General features: G+C 34.3%; 1 protein-coding gene across 1 annotated transcript; it reads right to left on the reverse strand.

Moving 5' to 3' along the window:
• Positions 1-8,584: 8,584 nt before the first annotated feature.
• LOC133034978 (uncharacterized) lies at positions 8,585-10,788 on the reverse strand. Its single transcript, XM_061110571.1, has 2 exons — positions 10,631-10,788; positions 8,585-9,601 (listed from the first exon to the last, which is right to left on the reverse strand). The coding sequence occupies exons 1-2, from the start codon at positions 10,642-10,644 to the stop codon at positions 8,839-8,841; spliced, it is 777 nt and encodes a 258-aa protein (XP_060966554.1). The 5' UTR covers positions 10,645-10,788; the 3' UTR covers positions 8,585-8,838.
• Positions 10,789-14,944: the final 4,156 nt, after the last annotated feature.

The raw sequence follows: 14,944 nt of genomic DNA on the forward strand, positions 1-14,944 counted from the left end.
CAATGAGGCAATAGAGAAGATAAAAGCTAGAATGCTTGCCTCACAGAGTAGACAGAAGAGTTACGCAGATCCGAAACGCAGAGATGTTGAGTTCCAAGTAGGGGACCATGTGTTTTTACGGGTATCTCCGATGAAGGGGATTAGACGTTTCGGGAAAAGAGGCAAGTTATGCCCTAGATTTACAGGACCTTTCGAGATTCTCGAGAGGATAGGTCAAGTGGCATATCGGTTAGCATTGCCTCCAGCCTTATCAGCAGTTCATAACGTATTCCATGTCTCGATGTTGAGAAAATACGTTTCAGATCCCTCTCATATACTCAGTTATGAGAATCTTGAGCTGCAGCCAGACATGACTTATGAGGAACAGCCAGTGCAGATCCTGGATAGAAAGGATAAAGTCCTTCGGAATAAGACCATAGCATTGGTCAAGGTTCTCTGGAGAAACAGCAAGGTGGAGGAAGCCACCTGGGAGCTAGAGTCAGATATGAGAGCTCAATATCCAGAGTTATTCAGGTTAGATTTCGGGGACGAAATCCTTTTAAGGGGGGGATAGTTGTAAAGCCCGCTTAGTTAATTTGGAAATTATCAGTTAATTATGATTAATCATGAAATTATTTATAGCTATTTAAATAATTTATTACTGTTATTTATGGAATTCAGAAATGCATGGTTATGTTATTTAGTAGTTTTCATATTTTGCATTTCCGGTGCCCGGTATTATGGAACTCGGCGTTTGGCTCAGTAGAAATCACAATTTAGTACGTTAGTAATTTGGGACTGGTTTTAGACATTGGGAATGTCGGGAATGGCCGGGAATTTAGAATTTCCCAAAAATGCCCCTTTAGTATAATTTATGTGGTTTTAAGGTGGAGGGGCAAAATGGTCTTTTTGCCCCATTAGTATTTTGTCTTTTGTGATTTTATGAAATGGAAAATAAATATTTATTTGATTATTTGTTGGCTGAAATGAGTATATGTTAAGTGGCTTTATTCATTAATTCATTTTTGCAAAAGATTACACTTAGAAAAAATTACAAATTTTCAAACTCTCTCTCTCTTTTCCTCTCTCTCTCTCGGCCGTGCATGTGGGTGCAAAGGGCTGGATTTTTTCTCTGATTTTCAAGTGAATTCTCATCCAAATCTATACATTCTTCAAGCTAGGTTAGCTTCTCTTGTTTTCTCTTGAAATTTGTTGAAATTTTGATGAAAATATGATGATTCATGCATGATTGTTAGTTGCTGTTGCTGCTGTGATTTTGTGGTTAATTTATGTGGTTTAAAGCATGTTTAATTGAAGTTAAATGAGCTGTTTTGAAGCATGTTAGTTAGGTTGTGTAAAGCTTTGAGTTTTCTATGCAAAATATGTGATTTTTGAGAGAAAAGGTTATATTTTGTTGCTGTGATGTTGTGGAAGTTTGCTTGTGTTTCCAGAGGTTATTCTAAGCTTGATTATGTAGAATTAAGTTGGTTTGATTGCATGCTAGGTGGTATTGCTCAAGTTTGAGTTTAGAACTCAAAGCTTGAGCTTTAATGGCAAATTTTGTATCTGTTGTTTCTGGGTAGGTTTGATGCCTTGGATATGTTATGTGGGGTATATGGAATAGGTATGGAAGGTTTGAATCAATTTGGGGTTGATTTGAGCAAGTTATGAAAATTTGAGTGTTGCTGCCTGCGAGGAACCGGAATTCCGGTTGTGCATCCGGAATTCCGGATGAGGGTCCTGAATTTCCCAGAACCGGAATTCCGGTTGGGCAACCGGTCTACCGGTTGGGGAATTTTCAGAACCCGTGTTTTTCCTCGTTTTTATGTTTTACGGGGTATTGCCATGCTTTTTATCGATAGGGAAACTTTTAGTTCCTAGTTTAAGTCCCCGGGAAGTGATTTAGCGTGTCACTTATAGTGTTGTGATTTTTATGGTTTAGGAGCCTGTAATCCGCCGCTCAGCTAAAGTTCCAGTCAGGTTGACCGGCACACCTGAATTCGGAATCCATGTAAGATTAGTATAACAGTATGCATATGTAGATTACATGTTTAGCGTGCATGTAGGAAGCCTGTTAGATTACATTAGATATGTATGTTGGCTTCGAACCATCCAACCCTGTCACGTCGGTACAGGCTGGAGTATGACCAGCAGCCGGAGTATGACCGGTTCGACCGATCAGGCTGACACTTGGTTGGTGGTTCCGTACTATTGACGTATCCCGTCGGTACAGCCGGAGTATGACCAGCGGCGGAGTATGACCGGTTCGACCGATCAGGAGGATATAGTAACACGTCGGTACAGGCTGGAGTATGACCAGCAGCCGGAGTATGACCGGTTCGACCGATCAGGTTGTTACGTGTCAATAGTACCGTCCCTATGAACGTTCAAAACTCAGTACCATGTTGGACATGGCAGTAGTGGCTCAGTACCATGTTGGACATGGCAGTAGCGGGACTCAGTATCGTGTTGGACACGGCAGTCAGAATTATGTATGAGTATTATTATGCTTTTCTTACTGAGTCTGTCGACTCACAGATCTACGTTTATGTGTAGGTAAAGGCAAGGCTAAAGCTGATGGACCGTGAGCGAGCTTGTGAAGATTGTACATGTCGGGGTGGTTAGGCCTGGAGCGTACGATCATCGGGACAGCGAGGCTGATTTTTGTAACTGGTCGTTAGACGACATTTATTTATGTATCAGTTAAACAGTTAAATCTTTTGTAAATGATTTTATAATCGGGATCCCGAGTCTTTTGTAATATTATTTTATAAGTTTAATTAAAAAGCAAAAATTTTAATTAATCACGTTTTCCATAAACCTCGTTGATTAGCAACGAGCTGCACAGTATGTTTAAAACTCACGTAATACGCCTATGTTAGTTAGGGTGTTACAGAAAAACCCTATAAAAGTGGCAGGCCCTACATAGTGGATTTGGGCCTCACTTTTTGCAATTTTGCAGTTTTATCTTTTCTGCATCTGATTTTCTCAAAAATGCCAATTTTCTAATTCAACCATTTAAATGTCAATTCTAACTATTTAATAACTATAAATAATTATTAAATAATATTGTCATTTATCATATTTATTAATTGAACCATACAAAGTATCATAATTAACAAATATGCCCCTAAAACTCTTTCTTTACAATTTCGCCCTTACTTAGTGAAAAAATTCACAAATAGACATAGTCTAATTTGAGAATTATAATTGATTAATCAAAACCAATTATATGAGTCTTACAAGCAATATTATCTCAACTAGTGCGGGGACCATGGGTCTATATAACCGAGCTGCCAATAAGTAGATCAAGAATTTATTACTAAAATTCACGAACTTATTAATTCTTCGTCGAATCCACACATAGAACTTAGAATTGCACTCTCAGTATATAGAATGCTCTATATGTTCCACCATATAGACACATCATTAGTTATCCATTGTTATAATCCTAATTTGACCAATGATCCTCTATATGAATGATCTACACTGTAAAGGGATTAGATTACCGTAACACCCTACAATGTATTTATTCCTTAAAACACTTGACCCCGTATAAATGATATTTCAGCTTATGTGAAATGAGTACTCCACCATTTATGTTCGTTTGGTCAAGCTCGAAGGAGATCATCCTTTGCTTACTATTCGCCAGATAGAAGCTATAGATTCCATGTTTATGATAGCACTCCCACTCAATTGCACTACCGTGTTCCCAAAATGTACGTATCACCCTGACCTAAAAGTAGGCTTAACTAACAAATCAGAACACGTATAGCCTTTCAAGATTGAGCCTAATCATAACAGGATTAAGAACATTTGATCTAGGATCAACTAGGCGATATTGACTTGAATAGATATTACGGTAAGTTTAATAAATCTAAGTCAAAGTTCAATATCGGTCCCTTCCGATGCATACTCCATGCATCCAACCTGAGTTTACTTTAACCAATGCTCTGGAAAGAACATAGCACTTCTCCAAATGCAAGTAAACTCTGTTGTAGATTATCATATCAGTAAAACCCTATGTCTGATAAATCTAGGAAACTTTATTCACATAGTCATGTTTACTTTCCAATGTGTTGACGGCACAATAAACAGGATCAAGTATGTGAAAAGGGTTTCAGATGAATTTATACATTATGTACATATAATCATGAAATAAATCATGTGAACCATGCAACATTAAATGTTATTTCTGATCTATATTAATAAGTAAATCTGATTATGTTGAAATGAGTTTTATTTAGAGCATAAAACCCAACACATGCATCCAACCCAAGCTTTACTTTAATCAATGCCTTGGAAAGGACATAGCACTTATCCAAGGTGCAAGTAAACTATGTTCTAGATTATCATATCAGTTAAACCATGTGTACTGATAAATCTAGGAATATATATTTAATCACACAATCTTGATTACTTTCCACTGTGCTGACGACACAATAAACAAGAATATTAATGTGATAAAGGTTTGGATGAATTTATAAATCAAATAAACATATAAATGATAACATGAACCAAATGACATATTAAATAAGTGATGAAAATACTTCTGTCTCTTTATTGATAATTAAACGATAGAGATTACATTGAAATAGAGTTTTATTTAGGGCATAAAGCCCAATAGTAAGGAAGAGAGAGAGAGTCTAACACTTAGAGAGTGTGAGGTTTTTAGCTTAGAGGCGGCTTAAGCAACTAAAGTTTTCAGCTAGAGGTTAAGGCATTTATATAGGAAGCCTTAAACCCTAGGTGTATAATTCAAATCCTTAAAAATAGTATAATTAGTTAGATATTTACAAAGGACCAAAAATGACATTGATTCTAGATATATTATTCAGCTATTCTGTTGGGTTTTGAGGGCCCAATTTGCAGCCCACCTTTGATGCCCACATGTAAGAGTGTCCTGTGGGGCCTACAGTGTAATCCTTGGCTAGTCAAGGCTTCGTGCTGGCCAGGCTGGTCGGCCATGATGATGTCACTGGGCTAGCAGGTCATGGGACCGTCCAGGGGCGGCTAGTCACTTGATCCCTGGTTGAGTGTCGGGGTCTCCCTTAGCTCGGGTGCTAACTAGCCCTTTATTTTAGTGAGTTGTACTGTTACATGGCACAAGTTTTGTCCACGTAAGCATGCCACGCCATGAGGAAAAAATTTGGGATAACAAAAGTGTTTGGGGCTTGATCTGCATCACTCAAGAACTGAGGTGGTGGATCTCGATCTTGGATGACTTTCTGTAACCTGTTTCCTCAAATTGCAACAAGAACCTGTTGTTTCTACAAAAAAAAAAAATGTGATCATTTAGCCTAATCGACATGTTATGATTGAAATATACTAGATTGAGCTCATCTAAGTTGTTTCTCGATCGATTGAGGTTTGAGGCTCCATTTTGCTGGTTTGATGGCCTACTGATGTTGAAGCTATTCTGATTTACATCGGTGCCTGTTCTAATGTTTGCCATGTTTGTTGTCAATGGATGAAATGACTCTAATACCATGTTAAACCTCTTGCCATTGTTGAATTAGAGAAAAAGAAAGTGAAGCAGATAAAAAAGAAAAAGACAGAAGAAAGAGTAATGAAAGAAAAATTGAATGAACATAGGGCAACCTTATTGCTGAGTGAATAGAGTTATTGACTATATATAGTCAATAAATATAAAGAGTATATTAGTTAGTTAGGGCCATAATTAGTTACAAATACACAACAATTATCGTAACAAACATTACAACTAATTAACATACATAATATTTCTAACACTCTTCAACAAGCCTTTGTGACCCAAAAGAGATTGAAATAAATGGATAAGAAAATTTAAGAGATATTTGCACAGAAATACGTGCATTTAAAAATAATTGTATGAATGCCCTCTTCTATATTAATGCCGTTTTTTTTAATAATTGCACACACGCATACCGATGTTCACCTTTCTTAGATTGAAGCAGCTTATTTCGTTTTTAATGCAAATTTCTTCTCCAACATTATCAACTCATGTGTTGTACTTGCTAGTTGTCCTACTCTCATTTGTAACCAAATAATTATGAAAAAAAAAAAAATTAAATAACAAAAGATTGATTTACCTTTTTTTCCTTAAAATAAATAAATAAAAAGTTTTTTCCTCATTTCTTTTTTATTTTTTTTCTTACTTAACTTTTATCAGTATTTTGAAATTTTAATAAAAAAAATTTTCAAACAGGCACATCAATTTTTTTTTATTATTACTTTTAATTAATTTATTACTTTAATATATGTGTGATTAACTTTTAATACGAAAAGAATTCTCTCTCATTTTTTTCTTTTTATGTGTAAACAATTTTTTTTTTACCACAACGATAATTATTTAGTCTAAAAAATTACACTATTATAATATATTTTTTAAATTGATTATTTTAATATATAAGAATCATATATTTATTTGTTGTCCCTGGAAATGATAACCAAAATCAGTATAGTAACATTTTAGTTTTTTTTAATCATTATGTAAATAATAGTAAAGCTTAAATAAAATTCAGTATTATCAAACAACTTCATAAGTTACTAAAAAAATACAATATAATAAAAAAAAAATATAATAATTTATGATATTATTTGATATGTTGAATATTATTAAGTTTAAAGTTTTATTATTTTTTATTAACAAAAAATAAAAAAAGAAACATTAAAGTTACTTTTAATATTAATCGTTATTTTTTGGAGACAAAAAAATATATTTTCTCACATATTAAAATAATTATTTTATTATTTATATATGTGTAAAATTTTAAAATAAATTTTTTAATGAAAAAGTAACCAATTGAATCTTATTTCCATTAAAAGCAACTAAATGGTTTCTTTTTTCAAAACTCTCAAAATGTGAAAATACTTGAAAACGAGATTTTTTTAATTTTTTCCATTTTCAGTATTTGTTTTGAATTCTGGTATAGATGCTGATGTGGCACATCGGTATTTGTGCAAATAATTTCCTTAAATGTATTTTCATAAATAAAATCAATTTTTAGTATATTATTAAAAAAACCCCAAAATTTAATTCTATCGTATATTACAATTTTAGTTAATATTATTTTTTTGAAAAAAAAAAAAAAAATTGTTCCTTCTTTCCCAATATATTCTTAATTCTTTTTGCCACAACTGTTTTTTTTTTTTTCCTTTTTTTTATTATTTTATCAATCAAATGGTTCAAACAAGACCTACGATTCCAACATTTGTATATTTTGTTTCAAGGCATGCAAAAGTTACTGGAGTGATTTTATTAGTTTTGCCTAGTAAATAATTAAGAAGGTTGACTTTTTATTCACAAGAATTACTCGAGAAAGCTGCACAAAATAACAAGGTGTGTTTATTAACCCAAGTAAATAAGAACACTAGGCCGTATTAATGGCTGGTTACACATGAATGCCACGCACAGTTTTAGAGCCAACTAATGCTAATTAAAGTTACCTAAGTTCTTGAGATTCCCAATAGTAGTATTAGCAAAACTAATAAAACCACAACATTTTCATCTTAAAATTCAAAAAACCCATCATCAGAATATTTCCAACGCATAATCAAAGTTCTTGGGATTTTAACAATAATTATGATTATATTTTTATATGATAATTAGTACATGTAGAGACAATTGTTTTCACTCTAAATTTTAACAAAAAAACAGTCTGGGAAATCACAAGTCAGATTTTGAATACAACAAACAAGATAAGCTTATATTATTTTGGTTCATTTCTTTCTTGAGTTGAAAGAGAATCAGCAGAGTTCATCACCACTCGCCGTTTACATTGAGAAGAGAAGCTGAACAACTCCTTCACATGCATGAGTCATGCCTCACTGATGGAAATGCAGCATAAAAAATCATGCAATAATATATCAGCATGAAATGAATGTAGCAGAAACAAACACTTGAAATATATATATATATATATATATATATATTTATATAAATATATACATAGAAAAAAACAAAGCATACATGAACCATGTTTTGCAACCTTTCTATTTGCAACAGCTATGTAAGTAGATGCCAACCTGTTCAGCAGCTTAAACTCAGAATAAGGTATATACAATAAATAAATAATCCTACATCAAATGATTATGCCTCACTAACTGATTCAAGTACTTTACTTTGTATGTGAGAGATACTTCAACTTAGTCAAGCCCTAGAAAAAACAAGGGAAGAGAACAGCTGAAAGTAGTTTCAGTAACGCAATTATAAACATCAACCGTACATCTCTTCCATAAGTAAAAGTAAACTTAAAAGAGAAAATATATATATATATATAAAAAAAACAAACAGGGACATGTAGAATCTAACTAACTAAACTTAATCAGCAGTTGCTAACAAGATACCTTAGCCAATATAAAACATAGTACTAGTAACAACTTCTGCCTATGTGCCTATACTGTATAAGGACTAAGCAACATATCTATAAAACTGCATACAGTAAATTTCTACTAAATCTTGTTCAGCATCTTAAATTGAAATTAAAATTCAACAGTGACATTAGTTTATATCCAATTCATAAGTACTTCTTAGTTCCCTATATATCATAAGATAAGATTCATCAAATTCTCAGGTCATAGTGAAAAGCAAATGAAGCAGAAATTGACACTGGCAACGGCAACATCATACAATCAAACTAAATGCAATAGCTTCTGTTGTATAATTCTAAACACCAATCCTACATATCCTCAATAGATAAAAGTCCCCAGCAAATAAAAAGTACAAACAAAAAAATAAAGATTAAAAAAAGAAAACTATATAAAAACATACTACTTCGAAATCAGGATATTACGCAAAATTCCAAACAAGGAAAATGAAACTAAAGACACAACAAGTACCAACAGGGGAAAAAATGGAAGAAAAACTCTAACAGGGAATCACCGCCCTCTTAAAAGAGCTTCATCCAACTCCTCATGCGATGATGGAAACAATTCTATATATCGACTACCAAGAGTCATTCTATCCTTTGCCATTGCTCCCTTAGAATCTTCAGCTGTTGGAAACTCAACAAATGCTTCCCCAGTTGGCCTCCCTTCTGAATTCAAGGTAAAATGAATAGAGTCTTCTATCAACATAAAATCCTTAAAAAACTCAATAATATCATCTTTGCCAGCTGAAAATGGCAATCCCCTCAACCTTAATATCCCTGTATGTTCAGCGGTATCCTTCCCTTCATCATAAGATTTAGATATTGGGACACTTCGGCGAGGAGATCCACCACGAGAATCTAAAACTTCACCAGCAATTGCCTTGTAATATTCCTGCCTCTTACTTCTGAACACTTCAACATATCGCCTGCCCATGTTCTGTCTATTCCTTTGAAGTGCAAAGTCAACTTGAAGAGGATACCCAAAAACACAGAAAGCTTCCCCCGTGAACTTTCCATTCTTGTGGACAAAGAGAACATCAACTATGTCCAGACCATGGAAGAATTCAGCCACATGAACTTCTGTACAATCAAATGGCAGACCACGAAGTTTGACCACTGGGAAAGGTGGAGGTTGGCCTACATACCCAAAAGGAGTAGGGTTGTACATAAAACTTGGACCAGGGGAAGTCCCATAAAATGAAGAGCCCTGTTCAACTACCCGCTGACGCTTTGCACCCATTTCACGCCCATCCCCACCATCAGCATAGTTACTTTATGTTCCATCAATCATCAATCAACAGCAAAAACAGTGGAAAGCATTAATAAATAGTGCTTACTCTAAAGAGATCAATAAAATGGAACTGCTGGACACTGAATTGTATCAATACACGTTCTTCTTTTTTCCATATGAAACATCTAAAACTCATAAAACAAGTGAAGGAAAAAAGGTATTCCCAAGTAAACATGAAACTTTTCTAGAGATCTAAACAATCTAAAAGATAACTTTAGAAGCAGATGACACTGATGAAAAGTACTCGTATAAATTTCAAAATAGATTATTCGTGCTCCCTCATATCAAATTGAAACGATTATAAATGAATTTATTGATACCTTTGTTTCTCTTAAACATGTGGATGTGAACAAGAAAGCAAGAAGACCACATTACAGCTGAAGCAACCATTACCACCACCACAAATAACAGATATTCGAAATGCTTCACAACTTGGTTACAGGATACGTTGGTTTTGACTCTAAAGCACGTATGGATATTAAAAACAGACAGATTCTACAGCCACTCACTAAAGTCCATAGGATATATCACAACTCTATTCGTTTTTTCATGACTTACAAAAAAAAAAAAAAAAAAAAAAAAAGAGCTCCCATTTCCCATGGCTATAAGGGTTTCACTTAGTTCCAAATCATCATTATTACACAACTAAACCCACTGAAATGAAAAATACTAAAATACCCACAATAATTTTAATATATGTATCCTTATGCAAAGAAATTATCCCTGAAGAAGGCCAAGACCTCCCAAAAAAAACTCGGTTAAAGTTCAATCATTTCTAAAATACCCTATATTCCCAATATTCGAATAAAAATCGATGATGAGCTAACCCAAAATTAACAACAATATATGAACTTAATTTCAACTTTAATCGTTTACAGGTGATTAATTCCAAATTAACCCTAAAAAAGTTAATAGGGAAAAAACATCACCATAATGAAAGTAAGAAATCCAAATCTGGGTACAGTTAACATCAAAGAATAAGAAAAAACGAAAAAAGAAAAAGACATACCCTCTATAGAACATTGTAGTTGTTTCAACTTTCAAGTTTGAGAAACGGGTTTGCGAAGAAAGCACCTGAGATGAGAGCTCCCTTCTAAGTGTGTATTCGTGTCTGTATTCAAAGAAAAAAAGTAAAGAGAAAACTTAGTCGAATACTGTAGTTCTATCTATGGGTTTTTGCGTCAAGTCGTAGTCTCTTTATGCGAACCCCAATTTAGGCCCATTTTTTAGTAGCTTCTACGGATGTAAGGGGTGTACAGATTTTTACCACTTAATCTGACGTTTTCGTTTTTTTTTTTTTAGTTTTATTTTCTTAATTTTTTAAGTAACTTTTTGGTTACTGTGGATAAGAAATTAATTAGTTACATTTATATAAAAAAAAAAACTTTATAATTATATTATATAATGTGAGATATATTTTAGTTATCTTTAAAACTTATTTGTATAAATAGCAATTAATTTCTTATTTTTATAGTAGCTTATAATTTAAAATATATTTAAGTAATTTTAAAAATTATTTTTAAAACTAATGAGTTGACATGTAATATAACAAACTTATAAAAAAAATATTAATTAAGATTTAAAAAAAATTATAAAATAGTAACTAATCACTATATTAGTAACCAAATAGTTTCTTTATAGAAATAGCAAAAAAAGAATATATGCTTCCTACATTTTGAAATGTTCACATTGAAAAATATATCACAATGGTACTTTTTAGAGTCAATCGAAATTTGAATTTCCATGCTTAAATAACCCATAAATTATTCCCCTAAACTAATACTATACATAATTAATTTTATATGACACTTTTTGTATTTTTCCCATAATACCCTCCCCACCTACATCTACCCACTCCAACTTTTTCTCATCAATTCAACAAACAAAATCCCCACCCGAAAGCTTCCACAACCACCAAAAAAAATTTTCTTCTCTTCACTCATCACTAAAAGCTACAACCTTCCACACTACAAGCTACCACACTAATCCACCACATTAGAAGCAAGAACACATACAAGCTCCATCAATGGGTAAGTAATTAATTTTTTTTTTTTTCTAAATCTTGTTTGTTGTTGTCATATTTAATTAAGAATGTTGTGTTTGATGATTGATCTGTGGATTGTTGCTGTTATTTTGCTATTTTTTCTGTTATAATTTTTGCTGCATGTGAAAACTGGGATTTTACTGTTTTTCTGCATTTTTTTTCGTCGGGTCCGATGGGGCCCGATGCTGGCCTGATGGGTGGCCCGATGTGGGAAAAATTTGTTGACAAGGGTGAAGACCCGATGGGTCCGATGGTCCATCACTGGGTCCGATGGTCGGACCCTCCTCGGGTCCGATGTTTTTTTTTCTTATTTTTTTTTATTTTTTTTATTTTTTGGAACACGGGTCCGATGGTCCCCATAGGGGTCCGATGGTCGGACCATCGGACCCATCGGACCCAATTTTTTTTGAATTTTTTTATTTTTTTTTAAATTTTTTAATATATGGTCCGATCCTTGTGGGGTCCGATGGTCGGACCAATCGGACCCTACGGGATTTTTTTTTATTTTTTTAATCTATTATTATTTTTTATTTATTATTATTAATTTATGTTATATTAATTTATTATTTGTGTTATTAGTTATTTTTTATTAATCATTATTAGTTATTAATTATTATTTTAGTTAATGTTTTAAGAATTATTTTTTTTTAGTTATTTTATTAACTATAAATTATGAATTATTATTAATTATTGTTTATTTTTTATGGTTTGAGTAATAATTATTAATTATATTTCATTATCAATTAATAATTACTTTTTAATTATTAAATTTTTTTTATTATGAATTATTAATTATTGTTTTATTATGAATTATGAATTATTATTTTATTATCAATTAATTATTATTGTTTTGTTATTAATGATTAATTAAGATTTTTTTTCGGTGAGATTTTTGTTGTAAATTATAACTGTGTTTTTTTAAATATATGTCACAGGTTCAACTGTTAATGCGTGTGTTATGTATAATGGTGTTTGGGAGTTTGATGGTAGAGATTGGGTTTATAAACGGGGCGACAATTTGACATTTGACATTGATACAAACCTAAGCTACTCAGGTTTGGTTGATGTTTTGTACGAAGAACTGGATGTCGACAAAGTGGAGTATGACTTGAAATTGGAAGTACATTACAAGTACAAGAAAGGCTTTGAGTATCGCCCTGAAGTTATTGGAAATGATAAGCATGCAAGGTACTTTTTATCTACACTTGCGAAGAAGCCAGATGAATTTACTCCTTTGTTTGTGACTTTGTTAAAGAAGAATGTTTGCGTCGATCCTAGTCCCACACCAAGTTTTGTTAAGGATAATCGTAGCGAGGTTGGGAGTTTTGTTGGTCCAGAAACAAATCCAGAGGTGTTGGTTGCAGATGTATTACCTGAATTAAACAATATGATGCCGAGTGCTGATATTGTAGCACAAATGTCGTTCATCGATGGTTTTTTTAATGGTCCAGACCCTGAATGTTATGTTGAGGGCAATGATGGCGTAAGAGACGACCAAGGTACAGAGGCCCCTGCTGCTGTACCTTTGAACTTAACTCCACTATCGTACCAAATACCACCGAGGCCACCGACACGGAAAAGAATGCCCCGTAGAGAAAATTGCCAAACACCTGGTACTAGTAGTAGTCGTCCAGGCGAAACCAGTCATGCTAGAGGAACTACCGACGACAGTCCTAATAATGGTAGAGAGACCAATGATATTAGTGGTCCTACTGATGCTCGAGGTACCAATGTGACTGGATGGAGCGATCCATTTTCTTCTTCGACAAGTTACGGTAAATTCAAGGATAAAATGTATACAAGAGAAGACATCGAGGATCATAGTCATTATATATCTACGGGTGGCACACTAGGCGGGGAGTTACATGTGGGAAAGTTTTTTAGAGACAAAGAGCATTTAAAGATGGTTGTTGGCCTGTATGCAATGAAGAAAGGGTTTGACTACTACGTTAGGAAGTCCGGTACTGATATTTGGTATGTCACATGTAAGGATACAGATTGTGGGTGGAGATTAAGAGCGAAGAAGAACGTACTTTCTAACATGTTTGAGGTGAGTACATTTCATAATGTACATACATGTTCCCTTGATCTTCGAGGAAAAGATAACCGTCAAGCATCACCTGTAATAGTTGCCCATCTAATTAAGGATAAGTTCACAACTGACGGCTCGGATCAGTTGCCCTCTGATATAAGAAAAAGTATGCACAAGGATTACGGGATCCAAATGAGTTACGAAAAGGCATGGAGGTGCAGAGAGAAGGCAATACACCTGTCTCGGGGTACACCTGAAGATTCGTACTCTTTATTACCTAGTTACTTGCACATGCTACAGTTGCGGAATCCAGGTACCATCACGGATTTTGTGGTAGAAGATGGTCGCTTCAAGTATTGTTTCTTCTCTCTGGGTCCTTCTATTCGGGGGTTTAAGTTTTTTCGACCTGTTATATGCGTTGATGGGTCTTTCTTGAAGACTAGGTATGGTGGGCAAATGTTGTGTGCAGTGGCTTTGGATGCAGGGAGTCATATCTTTCCGATAGCTTTTGCTATAGTTGACAGTGAAAACCACAATTCCTGGACATATTTTATGAGAAAATTGAAAGAAACGATTGGTGATGTTGAGAACTTAGCTTTTGTTTCGGATATGCATCAAAGCATTGTTCGTGCTTTGGATATCGTGTTCCCTGATGCACACCACGGTGCATGCTACCACCACATTATTATGAACGTCAACCACAAGTTCAAGATTGACGTTTTCACGAATCACATTTACACGTGTGCGTACACGTATTCAAGATCAGAGTTTCACAGAGAATTTGAGAACATTCGGGCCATGAATCCAGCGGTTGCAAAATATCTTGAGGAAATCGGATTTGAAAAATGGGTCCGGTCGTACTTTCCAGGGGTACGTTACAATGTAATGACGAGAAACTGGGCTGAGAGCTTCAACAACACAACTAAGGATGCAAGAGGCTTCCCGATCACTGCTGCTGTAGCATTCCTGAGGTCCAAAGTCCAGAAGTGGTTTGCTTCACGAAAAGAAAAAGCTGACAAGTGGACGAAACCCCTAGCACCAGAAATGGAGGAGGACTTGACATTGCATTTTGAAAAAGGTCGGCATTTGAACGTTGACTCATGCGGGCCTTACACGTTGCAGGTTCACCCTGGAGGAACAGTTATGACCGGTGGCGTAGTGGACTTCCAGGAACATACTTGCACTTGCGGCTTGTTCCAGTGCATGAAGTTTCCTTGTCCTCATGCATGTGCTGCATCTCAGGAGCG

Source organism: Cannabis sativa, chromosome 2 (genome assembly GCF_029168945.1).
Source record: "Cannabis sativa cultivar Pink pepper isolate KNU-18-1 chromosome 2, ASM2916894v1, whole genome shotgun sequence".
Lineage (NCBI taxonomy): Eukaryota > Viridiplantae > Streptophyta > Magnoliopsida > Rosales > Cannabaceae > Cannabis > Cannabis sativa.